The 14,743-nt window shown below is 42.5% G+C and overlaps 2 protein-coding genes across 2 annotated transcripts; both read right to left on the bottom strand.

The window, feature by feature from the left end:
• Positions 1-1,771: 1,771 nt before the first annotated feature.
• LOC144296568 (olfactory receptor 9S13-like) lies at positions 1,772-2,993 on the bottom strand. Its single transcript, XM_077869679.1, has one exon. The coding sequence runs from the start codon at positions 2,906-2,908 to the stop codon at positions 1,958-1,960; it is 951 nt and encodes a 316-aa protein (XP_077725805.1). The 5' UTR covers positions 2,909-2,993; the 3' UTR covers positions 1,772-1,957.
• Positions 2,994-12,722: 9,729 nt separating this feature from the next.
• LOC144296566 (olfactory receptor 9S13-like) lies at positions 12,723-14,287 on the bottom strand. The gene has a single exon (XM_077869678.1). The coding sequence runs from the start codon at positions 14,208-14,210 to the stop codon at positions 13,260-13,262; it is 951 nt and encodes a 316-aa protein (XP_077725804.1). The 5' UTR covers positions 14,211-14,287; the 3' UTR covers positions 12,723-13,259.
• Positions 14,288-14,743: the final 456 nt, after the last annotated feature.

The raw sequence follows: 14,743 nt of genomic DNA, 5'->3' as shown, positions 1-14,743 counted from the left end.
ACCGGAATAGCGTTTTTTTGTGTGCGATGAAACTATTCTGGAACCAGAGAGTTGCTCACTGTGGATATAATTAGAAATGAAACATCACACTTGATTAACACTTTGAAGTGGTAAAATTGTCACTTTTGTGTCAATGAGAATTATTCCTCAGTTTAAAATGTTAAAACTAAAAAATAATAATGGTGAAATAAGAACATTCACTAGCATTTTCACTGATAGAATTTACTTGAAGCACATCGATTATGCTAAACAAAATCCCCAGAATTCATAATACCAAAAATAAAAACCCCCTCATTGGTTACCTTTGGAAGCTGATGCTGAGGGAATTCAAGCAGTGACCCTCACAGTGAGGAAATTTTTGTCTCGAGCAAATTTGCTTTACAGAATATTGCTACTAATAAATGAAGATTAAAAAACAGAATTTGGATATTATCATCTTATAAACCCCTAATGAAATAATGAGTTTAGGTAAGATTACTGATATCCACTAATATTAAAAAAGGAAGAGATGCAGCCAGGTGGACTTCTCAGTGGTAATAGAAACAACTCTTATGAAATATTCTTGCCAAATATCAATCATGAATTAGAGTGAGACTTTAGGACCTACCAAGTACTGGAAATATAAGGAGCAAAAGGACATAAGGTGGTTTGCAGGATAAAGAACCTGTTTGTACAATAAATAAAGTGCAGTAATAATTTTGACATGAAAATAGAGGGACAGGCAGCCAATGAGTTAGAGATTCAAGAGTCATCAAGAGAACACAGTGTAAGGATGTTATTGAATCCTGTTCCAACTGGGACAGTTCTCCTGGGTTCCCCTGTCAGCAAGCTTTGTCTGACACCCCCTCCCCTACATGGCCAGGCTCCAAAGCCCAGAAGTCTCTTGGGGCCCCAGGTATCAGGAGAAGAGCATAGACTAAGAGCAGATGCTGTGACCTTGAGTGGACTATTGTCCCTGGGGCAGCAGGTTTCGAACTCCTGAGCCCAAAGCCATTTCATCAACGCTTCCCTCCATCATTAGGCATACCATTCTTCTGTGAGCTCAAAAGATCTGTCTGGAAAGACAATCCTCTCTGGGTTCTTCTCTGCTTGCTGCTGGTCTCTGTGCAGCCGACGCTAATCCATGTGGGGAGAAGACAACTCTGAATACATTTCTGTTCCTGAGGGAGGATTAGTTGGAGGTTGTTTTTAAAAAGTATGAAACTGAAATGTGCCTGAAAAATTCAAGCACATAGAAAGTGTGTGGCCTGCAGTGAGGATGCCCCTCTGTTTACACCAATCACTGTCCCAACTCTGGAGATTTGGGGTTTCTACTTCTGCATCTTTGGGGAGGAGGAGGCCTGAGGGTGCATTGTATTTCATTTAACTTGTTTTTCCATTACAGATATATGACCACACCCAGAGCAGGTCTGAATTTTTAATCTTTTATCAAATACTGTGTAATCCTCACGTTCTACAACAGTGACGTTCTCTTTCAGGGTCTCAGTGTTCCATTGTGTGCGGGACCAAGACTTTCTCATTTCAATCTGTGAATGGCTGTTTAGGATTGTACATTTGTAAAATTAATTTGGTAAGCTAACATACACTATAGCAGTAATTTCAGATGTAGTTTTCAATAAATCATCAGTTGAGTGTGACACTAGGTGCTCATCGCGTCATAAGCCCACCTTGTTGCCCAGATCCAGTTACCCACACCCTCCCCTCCATAAACCCTAAGTTTGTTTCCTATATAGAAGAATCATTTTAAAACTTTATTCTGAAGAGGGCACTTAACCTGAGATCTACTGCTTAATATTTTTAAGGGCACAGTATATCATTATTGATTGTAGGTACATGTACAGCACATTGCTAAAGTGTTTCTTCTTGTTGACAGAAGTTTATGTCTGCTAAATAATAACTCCTCCACCCCACTGGGGAAACCTCCATATACTCCATCAAGTATTCGGGACACACTTCATCACATGGTCATGTGTTTCTGGCCCAGCCTCTGCACAGCCTCCTTCACATCCTTGTTTCGCAGACTGTAGATGAGGGGATTGAGCATTGGGATGACCAGCGTGTAGAAGACAGAGACCACCTTGCCCTGCTCCATGGACTCAATTGCTCCTGGCTGGGCGTACATAACAAAGAGAGTCCCAAAAAAGAGGGTCACTGCAGTCATGTGGGAGCCACAGGTGGAGAAGATCTTGTGCCTCCCAGCTGCCGAGCGCATCCTCAGGATGGTCACTGTGATGTAGCCATAGGAGATGAGAATCACAAATGTCACACCCACAATCATGAACCCACAAATGCCAAACAAGAGAAGTTCATTGATGGCCGTGTTGCCACAGGCGATCTGGAGCAGAGGGGGTACATCACAGAAGAAGTGGTTGATGTGGTTGGAGCTGCAGAATGGGAGGTGGAATGTGAAGCTGGTCTGCACAACAGAGTTGAAGCAGCCTCCACAGACCGCGCCCAGCACCAGGCGAGTGCAGGCAGACTGGCACATGGTGCTGGGGTAGCGCAAGGGGCTACAGATGGCCATGAAGCGGTCATAGGCCATAACACCCAGGAGGAAGCCTTCTGTTGTGGCCAGCAGAGATAAAAAGAAAAACTGGGTGGCACATCCTGCAAAGGTGATGACCTTGGACGAGGAGAAGAAGTTGGCCAGTGCATTTGGGGCAATGACAGATGAGTAGCACAAGTCCACAAAGGAGAGGTTCTTGAGGAAGAAGTACATTGGGGAGTGCAGGCGGGCATCCAGGGTGATAACAATGATCATGAGAATGTTGCCCAGTACAGTCACCATATACAGGGCCAGGAACACAGCAAAGAGCAGGGCCTGGGTCTCAAGGCCACCTCCAAATCCTTCCAGCACAAAATCTTGAAAGTAGGCCATGGAGAGGTTTCCATTACTGTGGGATGGCATGAACCTCAGTCCTCACCACGGGAATTACACCTCCAGTATTAGCAGATTAAGTAGGTCAAGCTAAACTTCTGCTGAAGATAATTTAGAAAAGATAACAAAACCAAAATCTGATTGAAGGTAAAAGAGAGTTAATGGGTTAGTGAAGAATTATTTTAAAAATTTCAAGATAAACACATAGGCCCTCAGATTTCATTACTGAGAGCTTATTTCTCCTTGTTACATAACCCCTTTTTGCAGAAGAATCTGTGAGGGCAGGTGGTTATCAGTGAGGGTTTGACTGTTGTGTGGAACTCCTGCTACAGTGGTTGGTTACCAGGGACAATGCTAGATGCACCATAGGAGTGAAATAAATCAGGAGTAGGTATGCAGCTCAGCTCCTGACCATTTCAATCCCTGAAACTGTATTAATATGTGAACTGAGTGCTAGCGCCTCTGACACTTTGCAAAAATAAGCATATCTCAAGAGGAAGACACATCATCCTAGACCACAGGTGTTATCTATAAAAGTTTTTTTATAATAAATTTATTTTTTATTGGTGTTCAATTTGCCAACATACAGAATAACACCCAGTGCTCATCCCGTCAAGTGCCCCCCTCCGTACCCATCACCCATTCACTCCCACGCCCCTCCCTCCTCCCTTTCCACCACCCCTAGTTTGTTTTCCCGAGTTAGGAGTCTTTATGTTCTATCTCCCTTTCTGATATTTCCCACACACTTCTTCTCCCTTCCCTTATATTCCCTTTCACTATTATTTATATTCCCCAAATGAATGAGAATATATAATGTTTGTCCTTCTCTGATTGACTTACTTCACTCAGCATAATACCCTCCAGTTCCATCCACGTTGAAGCAAATGGTGGGTATTTGTCATTTCTAATGACTGAGTAATATTCCATTGTATATCTATAAATGTTTTCTGTCAATACTGCCAGACAGAATTTTAAAATTGAAGAGTTCCTGCAATATGGATTAAAAATTCAGAAACAATAGAAAAACTCAAAGAGGTTCTTGATTTTGGAGTTGACACACCAACTCTAAAGTTATTATGTGTAAAGGAAACGTTCAGACTAAGAATTATAGCCAAATGAACAAACAATGAAGAGACTAATATGTAACTTTTTGGAAGTACAGTAGCTAAAATTAGGAACTCAATGAATGTACTTCACAGAGTAGAAATAGCTAAGGAGAAAATTTGTGAACTAGAATACAGATCAGTAGAAAGTATTTAGAGTGAGATATTGAGAGACAAAAGGATAGAAAAGTCAGGAATGAGGGTTTGAGTTAAAATATATAGGGACATCCATATCCATAAAAAATAAATTTATAAGAAAATTTTCTTTTGTAAAATAAAACATAACTGACTCGAGAAATATATAATCTGAGCAGACATATAACAGAATGAATCACAAGTCTAAAAACATTTCTAACAAAAAAAAGATCAGGACTAGATGGTTTCAGTGGTGACTTTTATCAGCGAATACAGAATTAACACAAGTATGCTCAAAGTCTAAAAAGTAGATAGGAGGAAACACTTCTTTTTTCTTTTCCTTTTTATTTTTTTATTGAAGTTCAATTTGCCAACATATAGCATAACACCCAGTCCTCATCCCACCAAATGCCCCCCTCAGTGCTCATCACCCAGTCACCCCAACCCCCTTCCCACCATCCTTTCCACTACCCCTTGTTTGTTCCCAGTGAGGAGTCTCTCAAGTTTTGTCACCCTCACTGATATTTTCACTCATTTTCTTTCCTTTCACCTTTATTCCCTTTCACCCTTTTACTATTTTTTATATTCCCTGAATGAATGAGACCATATAATGTTTGTCCTACTCTGATTGACTTATTTCACTCAGCATAATACCCTCCAGTTCCATCCATGTCGAAGCAAATAGTGGGTATTTGTCATTTCTAATGGCTGAGGAATATTCCATTGTATACATAGACCACAGCTTCTTTATCCATTCATCTTTCTTTTTTTTTTCACTAAACTCATACCTTTCAATAGTAACTCTGAATGTGAACGGGCTTAATGACCCCGTCAAAAGGCGCAGGGTTTCAGACTGGATAAAAAAGCAGAAACCATCTATTTGCTGTCTACAAGAGACTCATTTTAGACAGAAGGACACCTACAGCCTGAAAATAAAAGGTTGGAGAACCATTTACCATTTAAATGGTCCTCTAAAGAAAGCAGGGGTAGCCATCCTTATATCAGATAAACTAAAATTTACCCCGAAGACTGTAGTGAGAGATGAAGAGGGACACTATATCGTACTTAAAGGATCTATCCAACAAGAGGACGTAACAATCCTCAATATATATGCCCCGAATGTGGGAGCTGCCAAATATATCAATCAATTAATAACCAAAGTGAAGAAATACTTAGATAATAATACACTTATACTTGGTGACTTCAATCTAGCTCTTTCTATACTCGATAGGTCTTCTAAGCACAACATCTTCAAAGAAACGAGAGCTTTAAATGATACACTGGACCAGATGGATTTCACAGATATCTACAGAACTTTACATCCAAACTCAACTGAATACACATTCTTCTCAAGTGCACATGGAACTTTCTCCAGAATAGACCACATACTGGGTAACAAATCAGGCCTGAACCAATACCAAAAGATTGGGATCGTCCCCTGCATATTCTCAGACCATAATGCCTTGAACTTAGAACTAAATCACAACAAGAAGTTTGGAAAGACCTCAAACACGTAGAGGTTAAGGACCATCCTGCTAAAAGGTGAAAGGGTCAATCAGGAAATTAAGGAAGAATTAAAAAGATTCGTGGAAACTAATGAGAATGAAGATACAACCATTCAAAATCTTTGGGATGCAGCAAAAGCAGTCCTACAAGCATCCATTCAAAAACTGGAAAGAACTCAAATACAAAAGCTAACCTTACACATAAAGGAGCTAGAGAAAAAACAGCAAATAGATCCTAACCCAGCAGAAGAAGAGAGTTAATAAAGATTCAAGCAGAACTCAACTAAATTGAGACCAGAAGAACTGTGGAACAGATCAACCGAACCAGGAGTTGGTTCTTTGAAAGAATTAATAAGATAGATAAACCATTAGCCAGCCTTATTAAAAAGAAGAGAGAGAAGACTCAAATTAATAAAATCATGAATGAGAAAGGAGAGATCACTACCAACACTAAGGAAATACAAACGGTTTTAAAAACATATTATGAACAGCTATACGCCAATAAATTAGGCAATCTAGAAGAAATGGACGCATTCCTGGAAAGCCACAAACTACCAAAACTGGAACAGGAAGAAATAGAAAACCTGAACAGGCCAATAACCATGGAGGAAATTGAAGCAGTTATCAAAAACCTCCCAAGACACAAAAGTCCAGGGCCAGATGGCTTCCCAGGAGAATTCTATCAAACGTTTAAAGAAGAAACCATACCTATTCTACTAAAGCTGTTTGGAAATATAGAAAGAGATTGAGTACATCCAAATTCATTCTATGAGGCCAGCATGACCTTAATTCCAAAATCAGACAAAGACCCCACCAAAAAGGAGAATTGTAGACCAATATCCTTGATGAACATGGATGCAAAAATTCTCAACAAGATACTAGCCAATAGGATCCAACGGTATATTAAGAAAATTATTCACCATGACCAAGTAGGATTTATCCCTGGACACAAGGCTGCTTCAACACTAGTAGAACAATCAATGTGATTCATCATATCAGCAAGAGAAAAACCAAGAACCATATGAACCTCTCAATAGATGCAGAGAAAGCATTTGACAAAATACAGCATCCATTCCTGATCAAAACTCTTTAGAGTGTAGGGATAGAGGGAACATTCCTCGACACCTTAAAAGCCATCTATGAAATCCCACAGCAAATATCATTCTCAATGGGGAAGCACTGGGAGCCTTTCCCCTAAGATCAGGAACAAGACAGGGATGTCCACTCTCACCACTGCTATTCAACATAGTACTGGAAGTCCTAGCCTCAGCAGTCAGACAACAAAAAGACATTAAAGGCATTCAAATTGGCAAAGAAGTAGTCAAACTCTCCCTCTTCGCAGATGACATGATACTCTACATAGAAAACCCAAAAGACTCCACGCCAAGATTGCTAGAACTCATACAGCAATTTGGCAGCGTGGCAGGATACAAAATCAGTGCCCAGAAGTCAGTGGCATTTCTATACACTAACAATGAGACTGAAGAAAGAGAAATTAAGGAGTCAATCCCGTTTACAATTGCACCCAAAAGCATAAGATACCTAGGAATAAACCTCACCAAAGAGGTAAAGGATCTATACCCTAAAAACTATAGAACACTTCTGAAAGAAATTGAGGAAGACACAAAGAGATGGAAAAATATTCCATGCTCATGGATTGGCAGAATTAATACTGTGAAAATGTCAATGTTACCCAGAGCAATTTACACGTTTAATGCAATCCCTATCAAAATACCATCGACTTTCTTCATTCATCTTTCAATGGAGAAAACACTTCTTAATTCATTCCATAATGCCTGTATTGTTTTCACACTAAACGGAGTCAAAGTTGTTGCAAGGAAATGAAGCTACGTATCAAAATGTAATGGCTATGGATATAAGAATCCTTATCCAAGTCCAAGTAAACTAAATCCAGCAGAACTTCACAGGGATTCTACAGCATAACCAAGTGAGAGTTATCCCAGGAGTGCAAAGACAGGTCAATACACAAAAGTCACTCAATGTAATACACCATACAAATGGAATTAAGGGGAAAAAACTACATGATCATCTTAGTAGATACAGGAAGAGTACAAGACATTGCTAGAAGAAATGAAAGAAGACCTACATAAATGTAAAGATATCCCATGATCATGGACTGGAAGGCTTACTAATGTCAAGATGTAGTACTCCCCATATTTATGTACGGATTCAATGTAATCCTATGGAAATTCCAATTCCCTGTTTTTTTATGCAGGGGGGGGTTGTTTTGTTTTGTTTTGTTTTGTTTTCAGAATTGACCCTAAATAGCTGAAACAATATTTGAAAAGGACAAAGTAGGAGGGCTAGCACTTCCTGACTTAAAAACTGACTTTGAAGCAGAACAGTGTTGTGCTTGCGCAAGGATAGACATAGACCAAAGGAATGGAATCACAATACAGAAATGAACTCACACATCAGCGATACTCAACCAGGGGCCGAATAATATTTTATTATTAAAAAATATTAAAAGTAATGCATAATAGACAAGACTCTAGAATATTCACCAGCATTTTAAACTGAGAGAATTTAATTGAAGCACATCAACCATTCTAAAAATTCATGAGTTCATAATATTGAAGAAGAAAACCCCTTCATTGTCTTCCTTTGGAGGATGATGCTGAGGGAATCCACACAATGACCCTCACAGTGGGGAAATAATTGTTTATTTTTTTAATTCTTATTTTTTAATAATAAAAATATTTTTTATTGGTGTTCAATTTGCCAGCATACAGAATAACACCCAGTGCTCATCCCGTCAAGTGCCCCCCTCAGTGCCCGCCACCCATTCACACCCTCCCCCTGCCCTCCTCCCCTTCCACCACCCCTAGTTCGTTTCTCAGAGTTAGGAGTCTCTCATGTTCTGTCTCCATTTCTGATATTTCCCACCCATTTCTCAATTCTTATTTTTAAAGATTTTATTTATTTATTCATGATAGAGAGAGGCAGAGACACAGACAGAAGGAGAAGCAGGCTCCATGCAGGGACCCCGACGTGGGACTCGATCACGGGTCTCTAGGTTCACACCCTGAGCTGAAGGTGGTGCTAAATTGCTGAGCCACCCAGGCTGCCTGGAAAGAGTTGTTTAAGGATTTTTCCCTTAGAATATTGCAACTAATAAATGAAGATTGAAATACGGAATATGAGTATTCTCATCTTATAAACCCCTAATGAAACATCCAGTTTAGGTAAGATTAATGACCACTGTTAATATTAATCAAGAGATGCAGCCAGGTGGACCTCAGAGGGGAAGTACACACAATAGTTATGAAATATTCTTACCAAAAATCAATTGTAAGTCAGATTGAGCCTCTAGGACCTACCAGTTTCCCAGAATGTAAGAAGCAACACAATATGCTAATCAACACTACAGGGACAGCATCAGCAACACCTGTGATGTATGTGAAAAGCACTGCAGGATAAAAAACCGGTTTTCTTCAATAAAAAAGTTGAAGTAATAATATTGAAAGTGAAATAAGTCAATCGGAGAAGGACAAACATTATATCTTCTCATTCATTTGGGGAATATAAATAATAGTGAAAGGGAATAGAAAGGAAGGGAGAAGAAATGGGTAGTAAATATCGGAAAGGGAGACAGAACATAAAGACTCCTAACACTGGGAAATGAACTAGGGGTGGTGGCAGGGGAGGAGGGCGGGGGGGGTGTGAATGGGTGATGGACACTGAGGGGGGGCACTTGACGGGATAAGCACTGGATGTTATTCTGTATGTTGGTAAATTGAACACCAATAAAAAAATAAATTTATTATTTAAAAAAAAAGAAAATAGAGGGACAGGCAGCCAGTGAATGAGAGACTTTAGAGGCATCAGAGAACAGTGGATGGATGTTATTGAATCCTGTTCCAAAACAAAGTATAAAGGAAACATGAGCCAATCTGGACAATTAAAGCACTAAATGGAACTTTTATAATATTAAGGGTAATATTAATTTCTTTGTGGAGAATAGTTAAATTGAAGTTGTCTTTAAAGTCACTGTTGAGAGGGATTAGATATGATTGATTGTAGATTGATAATTATTGAAGATGGTTGGTGCAAATATGTAATCCATTATTGCTCTAGTTCCATGTCTGAGTGTTTGAGAACATCCATAATAAAGAGAGTCAAGGAAGTGACACCAGAGGAGAGGAGCCAGATGTGCTGTACACATATGAAAATGTGTACAATCCTGCTAATCATCAGGAGAAAGCAAGTTCCCATGTTAAAAACGTCCTCCTGCACACCCGCCCAAATGTCTCAAACTAAGCAGAGGGGCAGTAACCAGCGGCGTTGCGGACGGGAGCCACTGGAAGGGAGTGTAAATCAGGACACGTTTGTCATTTTCTACTGATGTGGAGGATCCCTGTTCCCCACCTGTGTCTTCACTTTCCCTCTGGAAGTGCGCACAGGTATACAGAGAGACCACGGGGAGCCTGTTCCCGGCAAAGTTAGTACCATAGCTGCACTAGTGAGTTGTGGTGTGTTGCCTGGCAGAGAACTAGACAACCGTAAACAGGAAGCAGCATGATGCTGACCATGGACCGCAGCCTGAGAAGAGCTGCTCATCACAGGTCAGGCTCAGGTCACTCACTCTCAAAGCCTGGATATCCAAAGGCAGTTGGTCCTCAAGGACCCAAGTCATCCTGTTCAAAACTGCTTGCTCAGGTCCAGGTGGAGGAGGTCACCACCAGGAGCCACACCACACCTGTCTCCCTCTCCCCTGATCATCCTGGGCTGTGTCCTGACAATCTGCATTGACCCCCTGCCTCCACCACACCTGTCAACTCAAGACCCTTCTCATGTCTCATGTGAATGGTCCCAATGGTTTCATAATGAGCTCTAGCCTGCCCATTCCCTACTTTGTGTCCCACACAGAGGTCCTTGTGCAGAGTCACCAAATCCTCCCTCATGTCATATTGCTCCCTAATGCAAATGAGTGACAGCTTCCCCACCAGCTGAGGGATCCTGGAGAGGAACCCAAAAGGGACTGGAACCCTCAGCTCCAGACAGGGACATCATACTCGGAGATTCTCTGATTCTCGCCATCTGTCATGATGTCTGTCTACCTCCATCCAACTTTAGTGTGTGACCAGCTGTCATCTCCCAATGGGCTCTCTGTCCCCTCTCTGATGGGACAAACAGTTTCCTGTTTGTGCCATCAGCAGCCTGGTCATGCCCCCCTCACTGCCTGTGTCCCATCAATTTCAACTGTTTGTTGTAAAGTCGGCCTTTTTACAGAGCCATGAGCTCCCAGGGCTGGCCCTGGTCTATAGTATTTCTGCATCCCTCACCCTGTGGCCATGTCCCTTCGAAGGGTGTGCTCAGTACTCTGGTGACCTACTGATTTGAGCCTGAGAAATGCACTTCAGGTCACGAGGGAGCCTGGTGCTGTGATCTCTGTTTACAATGAAAACCGGGCTCTTTAGCTGGTATGACCCTGAAGTCCAAGACAGTGCTGGCCAGGGCAGGAGGGGGTCACCCCTTCAGATGCTGAGGCAAGCCCTGAGTGCTTACTGTCTACCTTAGCTCTAATGCCTCCCTTACACACATGGTGTCCTTCATACCTGGCAGCCCTGAGGGATGGCTGCCTTGACTCTTACTTCTTCCAGGTGAGGGTCATGACTGTTCAACATCACACAGCCAGCACCTGCTCTCCCAGGGTCTCCCAAGCTCCTGGCCCACATCCGTGCTGATGATGACGAGGTTAGCAGGAGGACTCTCACCCTTCATCCTTCATTAAGGTCTCCCATGCAATGAAGAGAGAGTGGGGAAGTGACAGGGGAGGACCCTCAGGGACCCAGGTAGTCTGGCGGGTACCAGAGGTTCAGGCTTCAGGAGGCTCCTTGATCTTGGTAGGCTCATGGGAGGGAAGGGTCTCAGCTCACCTCAGTTTCCACGTCTTATTGCATCATCCAGGCAGCAGGGCAAGGACCTGCACATTGGGGTCACTGTGCTGGGAAGGTCTCTCCTCCTGCAAAGCTGGGATTTGGAGCCTTGAATGGCCAATTAGGGGAGCTTGTTTGTGTTCTGGCCTCTGGAGTGCTCTGGGACTCCTGGTTCTCCTGGGTTCTCCTGTCACCAAGGTTTGTCTGACCTGCCCTCCCCTACACGTCCAAGTATTCAAATCCGGAAGTTTCTGTGGTCCCCAGGGGGTGAGCAGAAGATGAGTATAAACTCTAATAGCCTCGCTGTGGCCCTGAGTTGACTGTCCTCCCAGGGGTGGCAGGTGTGAACTCCTGAGCCCAAAGCCATTTCATCACCCCTTTCCCCATCACCTTACTCATACCATTATCTGCAAGCTGAAATGATCTGTCAGGAAAAACTATCCTCTCTGGGATCATCTCCGTTGGTCTCCCTGCAGCTCGTCCTCCCTTCAGCTCCTCAGCAGAGTCTGACTCAGAAGTGGAAGAAGACCACCCTGAATACATTTCTGTTCCTACAGAGGGGTCAGGAAGAGGTTGCTTTTCTAAATCATAGAACCAAAATATCTTTGAGAAATTCAAGCACTTAGAATGTGTTGGCATGCAGTGAGGATGCCCCACTGTTTACCTCAATCACTGTCCCAGCCCTGTGGGAGTTCTGGGGTTTCCATCATGTCACTTGTTGGGGAGATGTTGGCATGGGTGCCCTTGTGTCTTTTACTTAATTGTTTTTTCTTTTTTTTAAAGTTGTATTTATTATTCACGAGAGACACAGAGATAGAGGCAGAGATAGAGGCAGAGGGAGAAGCAGGCTCCTCCAAGAGCTCCCACGTGGGCTACTATCCCTGGACACCAGCGATAGAGCATGATGCTCAACCACTGAGCCACCCAGGTTCCCAAATTGTTCTTGTCTTTTACATAAATCTGATCACACCCAACATCAGGTCTGCATTTTTTATCTTTTTACCGTATACTGTAATTGTCACATTTGTAAGTAGTGATTCTTTTTTTTTAATAAATTTATTTGTTATTGGTGTTCAATTTGCCAACATATAGAATAACACCCAGTGCTCATCCCATCAAGCGCCCCCCTCAGTGCCCGTCACCCAGTCACACCCACCACCCGCCTACCTCCCCTTCCACCACCCCTAGTTTGTGTCCCAGCCTTAGGAGTAAGTAGTGATTCTCATTCCCTTGTCTTCAGTGTTCTGTTGAAGGGGATTAGGACTTCCTCATTTAACTATATGAATGCCTATTTAGGAATGCACATTTTTAAAACATGTTTCATTAGCCAACAATTACTATATCTTGTTTCAGATGTGGTGTTCAGTAATTCATCAGTTCCGTATAACCAACCCTGCTCATCACATCACACCCATATTTTAATGACCATCTCCCAGTTATCCCATGCCCCAATGACCTTCTGTCCTGTAACCCTAGGGTCGTTTCCTAACTGAAAACTCACTTTTTAAATTGTACTCTGAAAGGGTCACTTATCCTAAGATATACAATTTAATAAATTTCTAAGGCACAATATATTATTGTTGATTGTAGGTACAGCATATAGCTCTCTCTAAAGTTTATTCCTCTTACATGAATGAAATTGCTTCCTGTTAATTAAGAATTCAAACACCTGAGTCCTGGTAAACACTATCCCCTCTGTCTAACCTGCAAAACTCTCAGACTCCCTTCACCACATCCTTCACATGGCCATGTGTTTCTGGCCCAGCCTCCACAAGGCCTCCTTCACATCCTTGTTTCGCAGACTGTAGATGAGGGGATTGAGCATTGGGATGACCAGTGTGTAGAAGACAGAGACCACCTTGCCCTGCTCCATGGACTCAATTGCTCCTGGCTGGGCATACATGACAAAGACGGTCCCAAAAAAGAGGGTCACTGCAGTCATGTGGGAGCCACAGGTGGAGAAGACCTTGTGTCTCCCAGCTCCTGAGCTCATCCTCAGGATGGTCACTATGATGTAGCCATAGGAGATGAGGATCACAAACGTCACCCCCACAATGATGAGCCCACAGATGCCAAACAAGAGAAGTTCATTGATGGTCGTGTTGCCACAGGCGATCTGGAGCAGAGGGGGCACATCACAGAAGAAGTGGTTGATGCGGTTGGAGCTGCAGAATGGGAGGTGGAATGTGAAGCTGGTCTGCACAACAGAGTTGAGGCAGCCTCCACAGTAGGCGCCCAGCACCAGGCGAGTGCAGGCAGACTGGCACATGGTGATGGGGTAGCGCAAGGGGCTACAGATGGCCATGAAGCGGTCGTAGGCCATGACACCTAGGAGGAAGGCTTCAGTTGTGGCTAGCAGGGAGAAAAAGAATAACTGGGTGGCACATCCTGCAAAGGTGATGATCTTTGATGATGAGAAGAAGTTGGCCAGTGCATTGGGGGTGATCACAGATGAGTAGCACAAGTCTAGGAAGGAGAGGTTCTTGAGGAAGAAGTACATTGGGGAGTGCAGGCGGGCATCCAGGGTGATAACGATGATCATGAGGATGTTCCCCAGCACAGTCACCACGTACAGGGCTAGGAACACAGTGAAGAGCATGGCCTGGGTCTCCAGACCACCTCCAAATCCCTCCAGCACAAAATCTTGAAAGTAGACCTTGGAGAGGTTTTCATTACTGTGGGATAGCATGAGCCTCAGTCCTCAACAGGGGAATTACTCCTCCAGTATTAGCAGATTAAGCAGAACTTCTGCTGAAGTGGAAGCTCAACAACACTTTAAATCACCAGGGGGTCCAAGAAAAAATACAATGGAAATTACAAAGTATTATGAGATAATGAAAATGGAAACAATACACCCCAAGACTCAGGCGATGCAATGAAAGAAGGACTCAGAAATTTATAGCTATAAACACCAATATTAAAAAAAAGATTTATGTTGCATAATTAACTTTCTATATTAGGTAAGAGAGTAGAAAGGAATAAAAAACTAAGCTCAAAGAAAATAGAACGAGGGTGACGGGCACTGAGGGGGGCACTTGATGGGATGAGCACTGGGTGTTATTCTATATGTCGGCAAATTGAACACCAATAAAAAATAAATTTATAAAAAAAAAAGAAAATAGGAGTCTCTCATGTTCTGTCTCCCTCTCTGACATTTCCCACTCATTTTTTTCTCCTTTCCCCTTTATTCCCTTTCACTATTTTTTATATTCCCCAAATGCG

Source organism: Canis aureus, chromosome 24, assembly GCF_053574225.1.
Source record: "Canis aureus isolate CA01 chromosome 24, VMU_Caureus_v.1.0, whole genome shotgun sequence".
In the NCBI taxonomy this organism is placed as follows: domain Eukaryota; kingdom Metazoa; phylum Chordata; class Mammalia; order Carnivora; family Canidae; genus Canis; species Canis aureus.
The sequence above is the reverse complement of the archived record's forward strand: the minus strand, read 5'-3'. Positions and strand labels throughout refer to the sequence as shown.

Bases quoted from the DNA above. Each gene is read 5' to 3' on its own strand.
- LOC144296568 (XM_077869679.1), bottom strand. From the start codon at position 2,908: ATGCCATCCCACAGTAATGGAAACCTCTCCATGGCCTACTTTCAAGAT.
- LOC144296566 (XM_077869678.1), bottom strand. From the start codon at position 14,210: ATGCTATCCCACAGTAATGAAAACCTCTCCAAGGTCTACTTTCAAGAT.